At 50.6% G+C, this 15,636-nt stretch overlaps 2 protein-coding genes across 3 annotated transcripts in view; one reads left to right on the forward strand and one right to left on the reverse strand.

Moving 5' to 3' along the window:
- Nucleotides 1-15,636, forward strand: part of SMYD4 (SET and MYND domain containing 4) — a 64,427-nt gene that overhangs the window by 46,785 nt on the left and 2,006 nt on the right. The window contains exon 11 of one of the 2 annotated variants that reach the window (XM_015081377.3): nt 12,295-12,557. The exons of the other annotated variant lie outside the window; for it this stretch is intronic. Coding sequence (XP_014936863.2) covers nt 12,295-12,304 — 10 coding nt within the window. The 3' untranslated portion in view covers nt 12,305-12,557. Of the gene's footprint in view, nt 1-12,294; nt 12,558-15,636 lie in introns of those variants that run through there. 2 annotated transcript variants of the gene reach the window in all.
- SERPINF1 (serpin family F member 1) lies at nt 712-11,631 on the reverse strand. Its single transcript, XM_015081378.3, has 8 exons — nt 11,481-11,631; nt 7,470-7,558; nt 5,748-5,946; nt 4,930-5,085; nt 4,318-4,521; nt 3,107-3,249; nt 1,543-1,753; nt 712-1,099 (listed from the first exon to the last, which is right to left on the reverse strand). Exons 2-8 carry the CDS (start codon nt 7,548-7,550, stop codon nt 840-842), a joined length of 1,254 nt encoding a protein of 417 aa, XP_014936864.1. The 5' UTR covers nt 7,551-7,558; nt 11,481-11,631; the 3' UTR covers nt 712-839.

Genomic DNA, 15,636 nt, shown 5'->3' on the forward strand with positions numbered 1-15,636 from the left:
TCTGTATTCTGTTCCAAACACTTGACATGTCTCATGTTCCTAAAAAAAGGTCCTGTTATACTGTGTAAAATAGACATACTCCCCGAAAAAGAATACATTTAGAATTTTTCACATATCAGGTCCCATTTTAGGTGTACTTGGGAGCTCTCTTTAAATGCTTTATGAAATATTTCCTGAAGTTACAAATTACCTCCCTTATCTGTCTGTGTTATCCTGTGTTGTCAGGTGATACTAGCTTGACTGGGGACTGTCTGTGCTTGCATTAAAACCTAAAGTTTGGTTTATTTAAGAGCATGCCCCACTGAGTATAAGTTATAAGTTATATACTGAGTGTAAGTTATACTCTTATAAACCGTGACTTCTGGGGCGCCTGGGTGGCCCAGTCAGTTAGGCGTTCGACTTTGGCTCAGGTCATGATCTCATGATTCATGGGTTTGAGCCCTGCATTGGGCTCTGTGCTGACAGCTCAGAGCCTGGAGCCTGCTTCAGATTCTGTGTCTCCGTCTCTCTCTGCACCTCCCCTGCTTGCTTGCTCTCTCTTTCTCTGAAAACTAAGTAAACATTAAAAAAAATTTTTTTTTAAATGGTGACTTTCTGCAGAGTTTAGACAGACCCAGGCTATAACTATAGTACCAGAAAATTACTAAAGGGCTATTTATCTTAATATTAAACTTAACATAGCTCAAAATAGGAGGAACAGGGCAACAATAGTTAAGGATAAAGCACGTTTATTGCAAAGTATACATTGAAACATGATAGGGGCAGCCTTCGTGTAATATGTAATCAGCCACCCCCTAGGCTTTTCTTTTTCTGGGATATTTGAACTTGAAACTGGAGCATTAAATGCCCCTGGGGTCCAGAATTTTGCCTATGAAGAGAAGGGCCCCTGTGTCTGTGTCTCTCAGTACGAAAATGAAAGGTTGGTTAAGGTGATAGTCCAGGGGAAAGGTGAGGCGGGCAGGCTGGAGCCCTGTGCTGGGGGCAGTGCTGGCCCCATCCTCATTCCACTCGAAGCCACCTCGATGTTCCACTTGAGTAAGTTTAATAGGTTTGCCTGTGATCTTGCTAAAGTCTGGCGAATCAAACAAGGATTGTAGTTCTGCAGAGATTGAGAGAGATTTCCGTTAAAACCCTGCCTTACCCAACACCCCGAGGAAGAATATGCTCCTGATTCTTAAGTCCTGATTCTCAAGAAGGCAGGCAAGCTGGGAGTAGAACACCACTTTGGACATTCTGTGAGGTATGAACACAGACCTCTGGGCTGGGTAGAGAGTAAGTGACTTGCCCAAGAGCACACAGCAAGCGAGGTTAAGATTAGAAACCAGCTCAACAGACCTGTCTTGAGATGCAGTGTTCTATTAAAAGATGCATGCTTCTGGGGCTGAGGAATGTGTCTGATAAGGAAGGCAGTTCAGTCTTCCCCAGTCATCCCTGGCTTCCCTACTCAAGGGCCATGAAGCCCTTGAGTTCTGCTTATCAAGGTGGAAGGCTCCAAGGCTCAACCCCATGCACCCCAAGAGCAAGGGGGTCTTGTGGACATACTCATCTCCTGCAGGGACTTAGTGACTTCGCCTTCATAACTCAGCTTCAGCTTGGGGATGGTCAGGACGGCTTGAATAGTCTTCAGCTCTCGGTCTATGTCATGAATGAATTCGGAGGTGAGGCTCTCTTCTATCATGGTCAGGTTCTGGGTTACTTTCAGAGGCAGGAAAAAGATGATGCTCATGCTGCCGGTCAAGGGCAGCTGGGCAATCTGCAACAACAGAGAAGGAGCACAGGGGTTAGTGCTTTGGAGCCCAAGAGCCCAGGGCTAGACACACACTCCAGGATGCCTTCTCGTCTCCTGTTTGGGTCCCTGGCCATGCCTTCCCCGGCCCCTAATCTATTTAACAACTGTCCTTCTAGGCCACTGCTTTCTGGCAGCAAGATATCTACTCTGGTTCCTTCCAAAGAGTAGACTCTTGTCTTTTCTTACCTCAGCCTAATACCAACTAAAGTTATGTGCTGAAAGAATTTTCTCCTGTGGTTCTAAGGAGCTAGGATTGAATCCCAGGTCCGTATTTTCTCCTGAGGATTGTCTGCCAATAGTTACTGATCATCTGTTATGTACAGAGCCCTGGACTAGAAGGTGGGGGCGTTGAGCACAGCAACACAGAAGCAGTAATAAAATGAGTCTTTGGAGCAGAGGTTGTGAACCTAAGGTCCGTGGGACAAACAGCATCAGGAGTCCTAACGGCCCCTGAAACCACATACAGAAATGTATGCATGGGTATATATGGCTTTTCTCTCCAGTGTTTTGGGCATTCTTTCAGATTCCCAAAGAAAAAGGTTTAAGAACTACTGATTTAGAATTAAAAGATGTCTGGTATATGTGAAAGATTTAGAATGCCAACAATTCGGAGTTTGTGACAGTTTGTTTTTTAATTTTTAAATGTTTAGTTACTTTTGAGAGAGAGAGAGAGAGAGAGCACGGAAGGGGTAGAGGGAGAGAATCTGAAGCAGGCTCCAGGCTCTGAGCCGTCAGCACAGAGCTCGATGCGGGGCTCAAACTCAACAGGGTGCAAGATCATGACCTGAGCTGAAGTGGGGCACTTAACCAACTGAGCCACCCAGGCGCCTGAGTTTGTGACAGTTTTTTAAAGTTTCGCTTTGAATTCTAGAAATAAAAGATCTCCCCAAAGAGAGAAAAGGAGAAAGAGAGAGGAAGATGGGGGAAAAAAGACAAGAAAACACCAACATTTGAGTTGTCCACTCTTGGCCCATTTCGCATTATCTTCTCTCTTTTTTTTTTTTTTAAAGTAGACCCCATGCCCAACGTGAGGCTCAACTCACGACCCTGAGATCAAGAGTCGACGGCTTTACCTACTGAGTCAGCCAGGCGGCCCTCCCATTATCTATTAATCCTTACAACAAACCCTGAAAGGATAAGTTTCAATACCTGTCCTTCTTCATTTTAAGAAGAAAGGCTCAGAGAAGCTGTTGACTTGCTGAAAGTCCCACAGAATTTAGACAGCTATCACATCTCAAAGGTCATCTTATTTCCACTATACCATCCTGCCTGTCTTGGTCCCCCCGGCACCCACCACTCACCCTACCCCCTACAGACCTTGCAACTGAGATCAGAGTCCAAGCCGTAGCGTAAAGTGGCCTTAGGGTCTGACATCATGGGGACTCTCACGGTCCTCTCCTCATCCAAATGGAAATCTTCAAGGGAAGTCTTTCTGGGGTCAAACTTTGTTACCCACTGCCCTGGAATGAAACAAATGGGGTGCCCTGAGCCCCGGGAGACCAGACAGGCATTGGGACCATGGTGTGAGACCAAAGCATATTGTGGAAAGCTGCCTGGCTAAAGCAACCGCTCCAGAATGTGCAGACTGGACCACAATATGTCTAGGATCTGAACACCTTCCGTATATAGACTCAGGAGGAAGGAAATACATTGATTTTAGTGATTTGATGGTCTGGATTATACAATAATATCCTCCTGTGATAGCCCAGGGGGAAAAGTAAACTGGTATCTACTTCTGCAGTGAGGTGTCTGGGAGACAGCATCGAAGGAGGTCAGAGCTGTAAGGGACCTCAGCATCACCCCCTCACATCTGAAAAAGCGCCGAAGCCCAGAGGGGTGAAGGCACTTGGCAGTACAGCGATGTGATAACCAAGCTCCCTTAGTCTGACGTGACCTTCTGGAGATCAGTGCTTCAAGGAGGGCTTTTCTCAAGGTTAGGGGTCCACTGTTGCTACCGCCCGAGAGTTGGTTGTAAAGCATCGGAGGTTGTCCAAATCCCACCCAAGTCTTATCTGAATGGGGCCAGCCTCGCATGGCGAACAACGGTTTGTCGAATACTTGCCGTGTCCTGGGTACAGTGCTCTGGTCGATGTGAAGATAGGAGACGATACAGACAGAGGGCCTCTGACGTGTGTCATCCCGTGTTAGAGGTGAGGGAATAGGCCCAGGAAGGCTGTGAGGCCTGCGCAGGGCTCTGCAGCCGGGAAAGGCCGAGCTGGGCTTTGACCCTCCTGTGACTCCAGCCCAAATCTAACGGTGCCCGCCCCAAACAGGCACAAGAGTGGTAGCGCTCTCTTGTCTGGGCTGGTCTTTCTGCATAAGCCTCTTCGCTTTGTAGGCACTCCCCACATTTGCCTGGGATTAGGTGACGAGCACAGAGCTCTCAGGCAAGGGTGTTTCCCGGGTTATCCTCTGGCTGTTCGCCTCTGGGTTCATGCTGAGCTCCATCTCTGACGTCCCGCCCTTCCCCAGCCCCTCGGACACCCACCATCCACCCTTGGCCAAACGAGAGGTGGAGGAGCCCTCACCCTTGAAGTAAGCCACACCGAGAAGGAGAATGCTGATTTCACTGGGTATCTCCCGTGTGGACCTAACAATTTTCCCTTTCATCTGGGCCTGCACCCAGTTGTTAACCTCCTGAAGGTCCAAGCGAGGGTTGCCGGTCAGGATCCTGGGCCTGGTGCCATAGGACTTTTCCAGTGGCGCGACAAAGCTGGATTTTATCCGCAGCTCTGGGGAGACATGGAGAGAGAATGTGCTCTGAGAGCTAACCAGCATCTGCTGTTTGAGAGCATGCCAGGCTCAGGTTCTGGTTTACCACTCAGCAGGCCCCGACTTCCTGCCTAGTGGCTTCCCGTGACTTGCCGGGACTTTGTGCCAGCTTCCCCGGGCGCTGGACAGGGAACAACGAATTTCTCTCATTGCCATTTCTCTTTGCGTTACCGCCCTCCCCCAACCCTCCCGCTGTCTCCCTCAGGCCACTTCCTCTTTCTGATCCTCTTTGAGCTCACGGGCCCCTTCCTGCCCACCAGTGCCAGCCCCAGCCTGGGCAGATGTGATCTAGTGTTTAGAATGAAGCCCCCATGTGGAGGAGAGAGCTCCGTATTCCTCGGGCATCCCTAGCTAGCAAGGTGACTCACTCCTCTCAAAGATGATCCGGGAAGCACTCTTGAAGTTCTTCTGGGGGGCAGTGACGGCAGCAAGGAGCTCCTTATAGGTGCCGTGGATGTCCGGGTTGCTGATCAGATCATAGTAGAGAGCCCGGTGAATGGTGGATTCTGTCCTCTGTTCTGCTCCTGCCAGAGAGACATGGGTGGGAGCCTCACTAACTGCCCACCGGGGCCCAGATCAGGCCAGATCCCAGGACAGGCCACCACACTCTAGTCTTTTACTGCTCATACTGGAAACATCTTAGACTGGCAAGAAATTTGAAGGCAATGGAAGAAAAATGTTTTTTTTCTAATGCAGGCTAAGGTCATCAGGCCTAGAGAGCGCAATAAGGGTAGGACTGAGGGGTACAAGCCCCTGTGCATCTCCATCACAGCTGTTACCAGAACGTTTTGTGGTTACCTGTTTATTAGTCTTAGCTAATAGAGACTCATTAGCTCAGCTAATATGAACTCAGCTGTGAGCCGAGGGCGGGCAGAGACCACGCCTGCTTGTGTGCGGTTGAACCCCCATAATCTAGCCGGATGGCTGGTATGCAGAAGCTTCTTGAAGGAATGAATGAGTGTTGAAGTCACCCTGTCTATAAGTGGTCCCGAGGCCTCACCCCTGAGTCAGCAGTGCTCAGCGCCTCCGGGAAGCGAGGAAGGGATTGTACGTGCACATGCAGGGGACCTCAGCAGGCCAGTCTCTCAAGCACCTCTTCGCCCCTTCCTGAGGGGAAGAGTCTCTAGGACTTAGAGAGGCATGTACACGCAGAGGATTCTGGGGCCGTCTGCGTCTGAGAACTCACCCAGTGAGAGGGCAGAGAGAGCAGTGGCCACGCTGAGTGGAGACAGCAGCACATTGGCAGTAGGGCTCAGGCTGGACCTCACACGGTACAGATCATAGCCGAAGTTGGAGATGGCCGCTGCCAGCTTGTTCACGGGGACCTTGAAGAAGGGGTCCTCCTCCTCCACCGGCACCCCTGTGGTGTCAGGAGCTGGGGAGTCCTGGATTTGAGTAAAAAGGGCCATTAGAGATGAGACGTGGATGACTGGTCTCGTTGCTTTGAGTGGGATTGTCATTCTGGCCCCTTACAGCCATCCAGCCTGAGGACCGTCCATGTAGCCTAACTTTGGAATGTGTCTGTGCTCCCTGATCATGCAGGAGCTCTCTGCTTTGGACAGACAGCCCCAAACGGAAATCAGTTGACCACATTTAAACACTGGTGACCTGTGAGCCTCAGGCCTATAATAATTTTTAAAAAGAGAGAAAGAAGAGCCTCCTGCCTTCCAAGGAACTCTGTTCTCAGGCCAGAGCAAAAGCTACCTGTCTGTCCCCCCTTGCTTACTGCTCCCAGGTCTCTACCTGGACCCTCCTTGCCTTTCACGGCCTTGATCACATATCATCTCCTCCACCACAGACTTTCCCTCGTTGCCCCAAAGTGAAGGCGCTTTTTGGTTTTCTGAACTTTTTACAGAGTCAACTACCACTTACATATGAACCACCTACCATGTACTGGGCTCTGTGCTAGTTCTTTTCATTTGAGGTACTTTATTTCTTGCTTATTGATGTATTCCATGCCTCAAAAGACCAAGTGCCTTGAAGGCAAGAACTGAGTCTTTGATGTTTCCGCCCATCCCCAGCCCCTACAGAGCAGGTATTCAGTAGGTAGAAAGTGAGTGACTGACCACAATGGCCCTGTAAGGGTAGGTGTTTTTAAACCCACTTTATCGATAAGATAGAGACAGACTCAGGTGACAGTGACTTGTCTAAGGTAACCAAGCTAGGGGCACCTGGGAGGCTCAGTGGGTTAAGCGTCTGATTTCAGTGAGGTCATGATGCCGTGCTTCACGGGTTCGAGCCCCACGTCGGGCTCTGTGCTGACAGCTCAGAGCTTGGAGCCTGCTTTGGATTCTGTGTCTCCCTCTCTCTCTGCTCCTCCCCTGCTTGCATTCTGTCTCCCAAAAACAAATAAACATAAAAAAAAATTTTTTTAGAAAGAAAGAAAGAAAGAAAGAACAAGGTAACCAAGCTAAATGAGAGGTAGAGCCAGAACTCAAACTCAGAACTCACAATGAAGTCCAGGGCTTCGGTCATTATGCCCGTGCAGCCCTGGTCCCTCACTGTCACTCAGTATTAGCTTCTCAGCATCTGCCTTTGCAGTCTGAGGCCTTCCACACTCATATCTCTGCCGCACCCTGGTTGGTATCTGCACAAATATCCAGGAACTCACCCAGTCAGTGAGACCCACAGTCCCACAAGGTAATGAGAAAAGGCCTTCACCAAAGGGACCACCCTGATCCCTGGGGTTTGTTAGACTGCCTTCACCTTTCACCTTCTGGGATCTTATTTCTGTCTCCACTAGGTTCTCTGAAAGGCAGGGCAAGATGCTTTCTGTCTGTTTTGCTGATGTCTGTATGTCAAGGCCAGAGCCTGGCCTGGAACCTGGGTGTCTGTCCCGTCTCCCATGCTGCCTGCTAAGGAGGGGCTGGGATTGCTGACGTCCCCACCTCACCCCACCCCCACTAACCTCCAGGCTGCCCGCGTTGTCCTGGCAGCTGCCTGGCCCGAGGAGGGCTCCAGCCCAGAGGAGTAGCATGAGGGCCTGCATCCCGGGGCCTGCAAGAAAGCAAGGGGCAGTGAGCTGTTTCCCTCACCCACTGCCCTACTCCACCAGCCACCCTGGACAGGGAGCAGGAGCTCCATAGGACCAGCCACCTCGCCTCTGACTTCCCCAGGCTGGAAGTGGCCCCTCAACTTGACGGTCCCTCCCTCTCATCACCTCCCCTCTCCTCCACCTGCCTCAAGGCCTACCGTCCCAGGGTGAACCTGCGCTTTCCTCTGCTGTGTCAGGAGACCTACCTTTGGACCCAAAGCTCCAGGGCCATGGAGATCAAGTCGTGGGCCCCTCTGTGTGGATATGGCCTAGCACAAATGCACAGCAAGGCATTTCCCTAGAGGCACCCAGCCAGCTCATTACATAGGATTTGGGGTAATGTCAGAAGGGGGCAGAACCAAGGTCCCATATGTAGAATGACAGAATACAGAGAATGGAGGCATCTGGTCGAGCCCCTGCTTTCCCCAGGAAGTTCTCAGACTCTCCCCTTGAATTCCTCTGGTCTAGAACCTGTGGCCGCATAAGGGACTCATTCCCTTCCCAGTTCTCTGTTGAGAGCTCTTAGTCTCCTAGTTAGGAGCACTGGCCCTAGGGTCAAACAACTGGGTACAAATCTGTTTGTCTTAATACCTCTCTAAATCACAGTGTCTTCTCTTGTGAAATGGAGATCAAATAGTTCTTACCTATTGTGATGATGATTAAATTGGATAATGTCTCCATAGACCTGAACAGGGCAAAGGCAGGTGAGCTCTCTAGCAATCCCTGAGCTGAAGTGGGTCTCCCTACACCTGGAACCCCAGGGCGCCCCTTCATCCTAGGGAGACAGGTCCTCTTCCAGCCACCAGCTCAAAAATAGCTCTTACACCCTCAGGGCTTTCTTTGCTTCAGGTTAAACAACCGGTTTCTTAGTAGGGCCCCCCAAGTCCATTCACCTCCCCAGCAGTGGCCTCCTCTGGACCCACTCTCTCTGGCCCCTGGACCACGAGGGAAACAGGAAATCTGGGTCCAGAGCTGTATGCGTGCCACCATCCCTCACCCTCCTGTACTTGCTGCATCCGTGAGCTCACCCCTGGGAGTCTGGGTGTGGGGTGGGAGGGGCGGAAGGCAGCTAAGGGGGCGTCACGGGTAGGATCTTCTAAGAGGCCCTCTGTTCAAAAAGTGGGAGAAGGGGGGCACCTGGGTGGCTCAGTTGGTTAGGTGTCCAACTTCAGCTCAGGTCATGATCTCACGGTTCATGGGTTCGAGCCCCGCGTCGGGCTCTTTGCTGACAGCTTGGAGTCTGGAGCCTGCTTCGGATTCTGTGTCTCCCTCTCTCTCTGCCCCTTCCCTTTGCACTCTCTGTCTGTGTCTCTCTCTCAAAAATAAATAAACATTAAAAAATATTTTAATAAAAAATAAAAAGTGGGAGAAGGCCTCAGAAGCTAGGACCTCTGGTTGGTCTGTGACCTCCCTCTGTCCACACTGCCAAGTCAACCATTTATAATCTGCCGTCCCTGCCCCTCACCTTCCTGACACACGCACAGGCCAAGGGTCTTGAGCACTTTCCTTGTCATCCTCTCATATACCCAGAAATACCCTCCCACACGCACAACACACATACTTTCCTGACTTCTCAGAACAAATAGGAAAGCGGGAGTGCGGTGTGTGATTTTTGGCCAAAGTCCTTAGAATCAAGCCAGATAATCCACCAGACAACACCGTAGAGATGAAAAGCAATGAAAGAGGCTGCCTCCAGAGTCTGCCCAGCTCATGGCTGGACTGCGGGTGGGAGCGAGCCTGGCTGTCTTCCCAAACTCTGATAAGGAGCTGCGTCCCAGGGTGAGCCCCATCCCAGGGTGAGTCCCACAGACCCTCGTTCTCAGCCAGCTGCCCTCCTATACAGCTGCGGCTGGCGCTCAGGGAGAAATCTTACGTTGAGGCAACAGGAAAAGCTTTCTGTGGTACCAGATCGAAACCTTTAACACCATCCAGGCTCACAGCTGCTCTCTCCACCCGCCAGCCCCACCCCAGAGCTGGCGGAGCCTTCTCGCCTGAGCCTCAGCAGACTGGTTTATCAGAGACCCAAAATTCCACGAGATTCACAGGCAGCAAGGCTAAAGGATAAGCCGTTAGCTCTAGTCCCTCTGGCCGGGGGAGGTGGGGGGCATCCTGGCATAGTGTCTAAGGAAGCTACGTTTACAGTTCAAATGCACTTGAAGGTCAGACCTTCCCCACGGGAGTCCCTACAGAATCAGCCTAAGCTCCGGGGCCATGTGATCATTGTCCCCATGTGGGTGGGCTGAAGAGAAGTGAGGGACCCTGGCAGTGAAAGGCACATGGGTCCCCAGCCGGCCCAGAGCCAGTCGCTGGGACATGTACTATTAATGGCACCTCTGAATCTTCTATCTCAAGCCCTGGGGATGAGGGAAGAGGAGAGATTATTGAGAGCCCCCTACAAGGGCACTGAGAGAGCAGAGAGAAAGAGTCTGTGTGGGGTTGGGGGGCCCTCTGAGCCCACTCACTGCCCTGTCCAAGGTGATTGTTCTGTGGGCTGAGGGCAGGCAGCCGCTGCCTGGCCAGGGGCACAGGGACAATGATGCCATCCTGTCCAAAGGGCAGTATCCAAGCCAGACTCCTGTCATACCAGGAAGGGGAGGGCATGGGGAGGAGGTAGATACGCTCCCCGTTGGGCCAAGGTCAGGCCTTCCTTGCTGCCACATTTACTCAAATCAAGAGACACAAGGAACTGGGATTTTGTGATCTTGCCTTCAAGCTGGGAGGATAAATTTGAGCCAATACATGTGTTTCAGATTAAATCCAGCTGTGAGACAAACACCATCCCTCCTCCTTCCAGCACCACACAGCCTAAAGCCACATGGCAGTGGACCTCCTGGGCAGCACAGGGAAGGGCACCACCCTCTCTCCTGGGAGAGAGGTTCTGAGGGTCCCCTCCAGGCCCACTCCACCCATGGGGACCCTGCCAGTCCCCGGGAAGCCTTCCTTCTGAAGCCTGGGAGCCTGAATGAGTGGGGCCACAGTGCCCATGAGTTTCACCTCCCCACGCCCCAGAAGGGCCAGCCCTAGAAGCAGAACTGTCTGGCCCCCTTCCCCTCCCACCCTGAACTCCTGGTGACAGGCATGGGCCAGACAGTGATGGGATTTCTGGGAAGCCTGCGGCTTTTGTTTGGCCCAGACCCGCTCCTTGCTGTGGTGTACCCCAGGGAGCAGAAAGGATGTGGGCAGCCAATCTCTCCAGACCCCATACGCTGGCTGGACTAAAGAGTGGTCATTGTTTGCGAGAGGCCAAAGCCCCACTGGTCTCCCATCCCAGCCTTTACTGGAAGCTAATTTGGCCGAAGAGGAAGGATGGCGACTGGATAGAAGGACCCAGCCGTCCCTCGTCCCAGTCTTCTGTAGGGCTCAACAGGTCAGCTGCTTGGCGGTGTAGGAAGTTACCTCTGAAATCGGCACCAATTGATTTTGAAAAAGCAGCAGGGAGCTGAGCCCAAGCCAAGGCTGGGCTGGATGGGGTTGGGGGGCTGCCTCGTAAATACCCCCAGGGAAGCAGTGCTCCGGGACAGCCTCCTTCCCTTAGGTCTGCGGAGCCCCTTGGAGGTGCTGCTCAGACCCGGCCCAGCAGCTGAGCCCTCTGTTTCTTTCCACTACCGCCCTCCTCCATTGCTTCCCACCCACTTCATTCAAAGGTCTTTCCAGCCTCTTCTTCCAGTGGTGCAGTGGGGTTTGAGGATAACTGGGCCCTGGCCTTCTACCCCCAACCCCCTCTGCCCTCTCTTATCCTCTCACCCCCGTGCCCAAGCTGCAGGAGCTCTTGGCTCCCCACCTCCTCTCCCTCACACCCCTCTTTTCTGCTCCCTGCCTGTCTCAACCCCGGGGAGCCTCTCCAGTCTTCCCCTGACACTCGCACCAGCCAGGGAGCTGCTTTACCTGTGGGTGCACCGCAGCTCCGTGCCAGCCTCTGCACACGGAGGGGCTCCAGCAAGCACAAGAGCTATTGCAGCCGCCTCCCGACCCAGCGCCCAGCAAGCTTCAGATTACAGCTACTCCTTTCTTAAAGCGACCTGCACTCAGTTTGGATTCTGTGATTGCATCACTGCCTGGTGTTAACTTTAACCCACTGCTGCCCTTCCACCACACACCCCCAACGCACACACACACATTCCCACACCGACTCCACCAGACCGTCCTCTGGGACCCTGGCCTTCCTCCTGCCTGCGGTCCCACCCCCAGAGGGCACCCTGGCCAACTCGGGTGGGAGACAGGCCCGAGGAAGGAAGAGACTTGCAGGAGGAGGCCCTGGAGGCAGGCTAGAGCAGAGAAGGGGGGGGGGTGGAACAACCCTGCCCAGTGCTAGGACTCTAGGTTTTTCCTGGTCCTTGGCTCTGGCACTAGCTGGGATTTGGGGCAAGACAACTCTCCCAGCTCCTGCCTTGCCTTGGCTGAAAAATGGAGAAATGGAACTGGGATGTCTGTCTGCTTTTTCAGCCCTGGAATTCTGTGATTTCTAAAGATCCGAAAGGGCAGTGGGGGAAATATCCGACCAGAGGAAGAACTGGGCTGTGCTAGAACCGTTAGTCCTGAGGGGAGGCCAAGAGTGTGCTGGGCACCTGCTAGGCACAATACAGGTCCTCTAGATGGGGGAACACCTGGGCCCTGCTCAGCTGGGATGTTTAGGACCTTGCAATGTGGTTGTGAACCTAAACTACTGACATGGGAAATAACGTAACAAAACGCTTTCCAGGCAGGTATGAGTGCTGGCCGAGAGCCCAGTGGTCATCCGGAGAAGAGATCAGGGAAGGAACGGGCAACGCCTGGAATATTTAGCTGGAGGAAGAGAAAATTCCAGAGAAGAGATCAGGGAAGGAACAGGGAACGCCCTGGAATATTTAGCTGGAGAAAGAGAAAATTCCAGAAAACACCATCACCTCCTGTGAGGCTCCAGGGAGCAGAACTAGAGCCCCTGGGTAGAACTTTCCAATGGGTTCAGCTTTATATAAGAAAACTCTCTCAACAGTCAGAGTTCAAGCCTTTCAACAAAAAAAGTTGAGTACCTCTGTGCAAGTCGCTGGCTAGGTATGCAGAGGAGGAGAAGGATATAGATGTATAAGGCTCAGTGCCACACTCCAGAAACTTACTGGCTAATAATAAGAGGCTGGTACGAGAACAGATTGTTCCACCATAATGTGACACATTCTGTGATAGCAGGCTCTACAACCCCGCCGTCCAGTACAATAGTCACTAACCATGTGGCCACAGAGCGCTTGAAATGTGGCTAGTCTGATATCCTATAAGTGTAATATACACAGCAGATTGTGGATATTTCATATGAAAAAAAATACTGTAAAGTATCTCAGTAGTTTTTACACTGATTATATGTATTGGGTTAAATGCAATATATTACTAAAATTAATTTCACCTATTTCTTTTTTAATGTGGCTACTAGAAAATCTTAAATTCGTATGTAGTTTGCATTGTATTTCTATCGGACAGCACTGTTCTGAAGGGTATTGTGGCAATGTGGTTGCAATATATGAATCTAAGCTGTCTTGAAGGGTGAATAAGAAGGAGCTAAGCATGGAAACGCAGGAAGGGTGCAAGTATCCATGTGGACAAGTTAAAACTGGATCCCTATCTCACACCATGTGGACAAGTTAAAACTGGATCACTATCTCACACCATTCACAAAAAGTAGCTCTAGCTACATTAGGGATTAAATGTGAAAAACAATTTCTGTTTTTGAAGAAACTTTCTTTTTTTAAAAAAAAAATTTTTTTAATATTTATTTTATTTTTGACAGAGAGAGAGCATGAGCAGGGGAGGGGCAGAGAGAGAGGGGGGACACAGAATCTGAAGCAAGCTCCAGGCTCTGAGCTGTCAGCACAGGGCCCGATGCGGGGCTCGAACTCACGGACCGTGAGATCATGACCTGAGCCGAAGTCGGCCGCTTAACCGACTGAGCCACCCAGGCGCCCCCAGATCAGCAAAATTTAAACATCTGACAAGACCCAGTGTTGGTGAGGATGTGGACAACCAGGATCTCTTAATGCCCTGCTGTTGAGAACGTGAGAATGTAAATTGATACAACCACCTCGAAGAACAATGTGGCAACAAATGGCAAAGCTGTGCATAACCATAGGGGGCAGCCCTGGCAGTTAAAGATGGGAAGACCCAAACTGCAACCCAGCAATTCCAATCCTAAACATGCAAGCTGGCAAGATTCCACATGTGTGCACAAGGAAGTATGTATGGTCAAGAATGTTACAGCAGGACTATTTATAGTGACAAAAAGAAACAAAGTAATGGGATGCCTGGGTGACTCAGATCATGATCTCAAGGTTCATGGGTTCGAGCCCCGAACCAGCTCTGTGCTGACAGCTCAGAGCCTGGAGCCTGCTTCGGATTCTGTGTCTCCTTCTCTCTCTGCCCTTCCCCTGCTTGTGCTCTGTCTCTGTCTCTCAAAAATAAATAAACGTTAAAGAAAAAACAAAAAAAAAAAAGTAGATGCATGTCCATCAACGGGAGACTAGAGATGGAAAAGTCTTCCAGCCCTGAGAAAGTGAAGGGAAGTCATTTGTATCAACACAGACCTGTCTCAGAGGGTGAAGTGATACAAGTTGCAGAAACATGCAAACTGCATGACACAGTTACATAAGGCTTAAAAACACACACTATATACTACCCAAGGATAAAAAAAATTCGTGTGATCACAGTAAAAGAAATACATGAAAATAATAGAAACCAAATTCAGGATGACAGTTATGGGAGTAGAGGAGGGATCGTGGAAGGACTTGTAAAGCTGTCGCTATATTGAGAATATTTTAATGGCATTATGCAATTCATTGCACCTTTTGTCTGTCCCAATGATTTCATGATAACTTATGAAGAAAGATTTCTCTCTCCTCCGATTACCGTGAGAGGTGTCCCGCTCCATTCCCTCCTCAGTTTCAAACTTGCTTCTGTGCCCACCTCTCTTTCGAAACAGCTGTAGCCAAGTTCACGGGTGACCTTCATGTTGACCACCAAAGTGACGTCTCTTCCCTTGACAACAGGCAGCAGAGCAGATGGTTCCTCCTTCTTGAAACCCTGCCTCTCCACACACCCCCATTCCCCACTCCACTCCCCACCAACCCCTTGCCACCCCTGCCTCACTCACACACTGCATCTTTTCTGTCTCCTTTGCTGGCTCGATCCAGGGACCCCTTTTCCTCACCATCGACATCTCCTCTTAGGTGATTTCCCCTAGTTCCGTGACTTTCAATGCATCTGTATGCTCCCAGATACTTCCAAGTGTGTATTCCTGACCAAGATACCCAATAGCCTATTTGACAAATCCACATGGATGCTGAGTAGGTAGGATGAACATACAATTTACCATCCAAACACTCCTCGGAACAAAAGTAGAACCACAGATGTAACCTGAACTGTCCCAGGTAGACGATGTTAGTCTACATTAATGTGGTAGTTCAGTCACAACATGTTCAAACTAGAAATCTCCAGTTGGGGCGCCTGGCTGGCTCAGTCGGTGGAGTGTGCAACTCTTGATCGCAGGGTTGTGGGTTCAAGCCACACATCGGGTGTAGAGATTACTTAAAAATAATTTTTTTTAAAAAAAAGGAAAGAAAGAAGGAAGGAAGGAAAGAAGGAAAGGGAGAAACCTCCGATCTATGCTAAAATCTGTCCCTTACTCTGATTCCCATCTCCGTGAAACCCATGTTCTCAAAACAGAAATCTAGGAATCTGAACTATGAACCCCACCATCCTTGAGCCTTTCCTTTCCATCATGTCCCATACAATCTATCCACAGAATCTACAGCATCTACCTGCAAAATACCCACACCCCGTGTCTCTTGCCTGCTAACCCACGCTTGTCCCTCTACATTCCGTTCTCCACACAAGCAACCAAAGGGAGCCTTCTAGAACTCAACATCAGACCACGGCACCCCTCACTTAAAAGCCTTCCACAGTGAGTGGATTATTGCCATCCACAGCAACACAGACGAATGTCACAAACAGGAGGTTGAACAAAAGAAGCTAGACCCAACAGAGCAGACCCTATAATTCCTTTATATGAAGTTCAAAACCA

The sequence above is a fragment of the Acinonyx jubatus genome, chromosome E1 (assembly GCF_027475565.1).
Source record: "Acinonyx jubatus isolate Ajub_Pintada_27869175 chromosome E1, VMU_Ajub_asm_v1.0, whole genome shotgun sequence".
Taxonomy (NCBI): Eukaryota; Metazoa; Chordata; class Mammalia; order Carnivora; family Felidae; genus Acinonyx; species Acinonyx jubatus.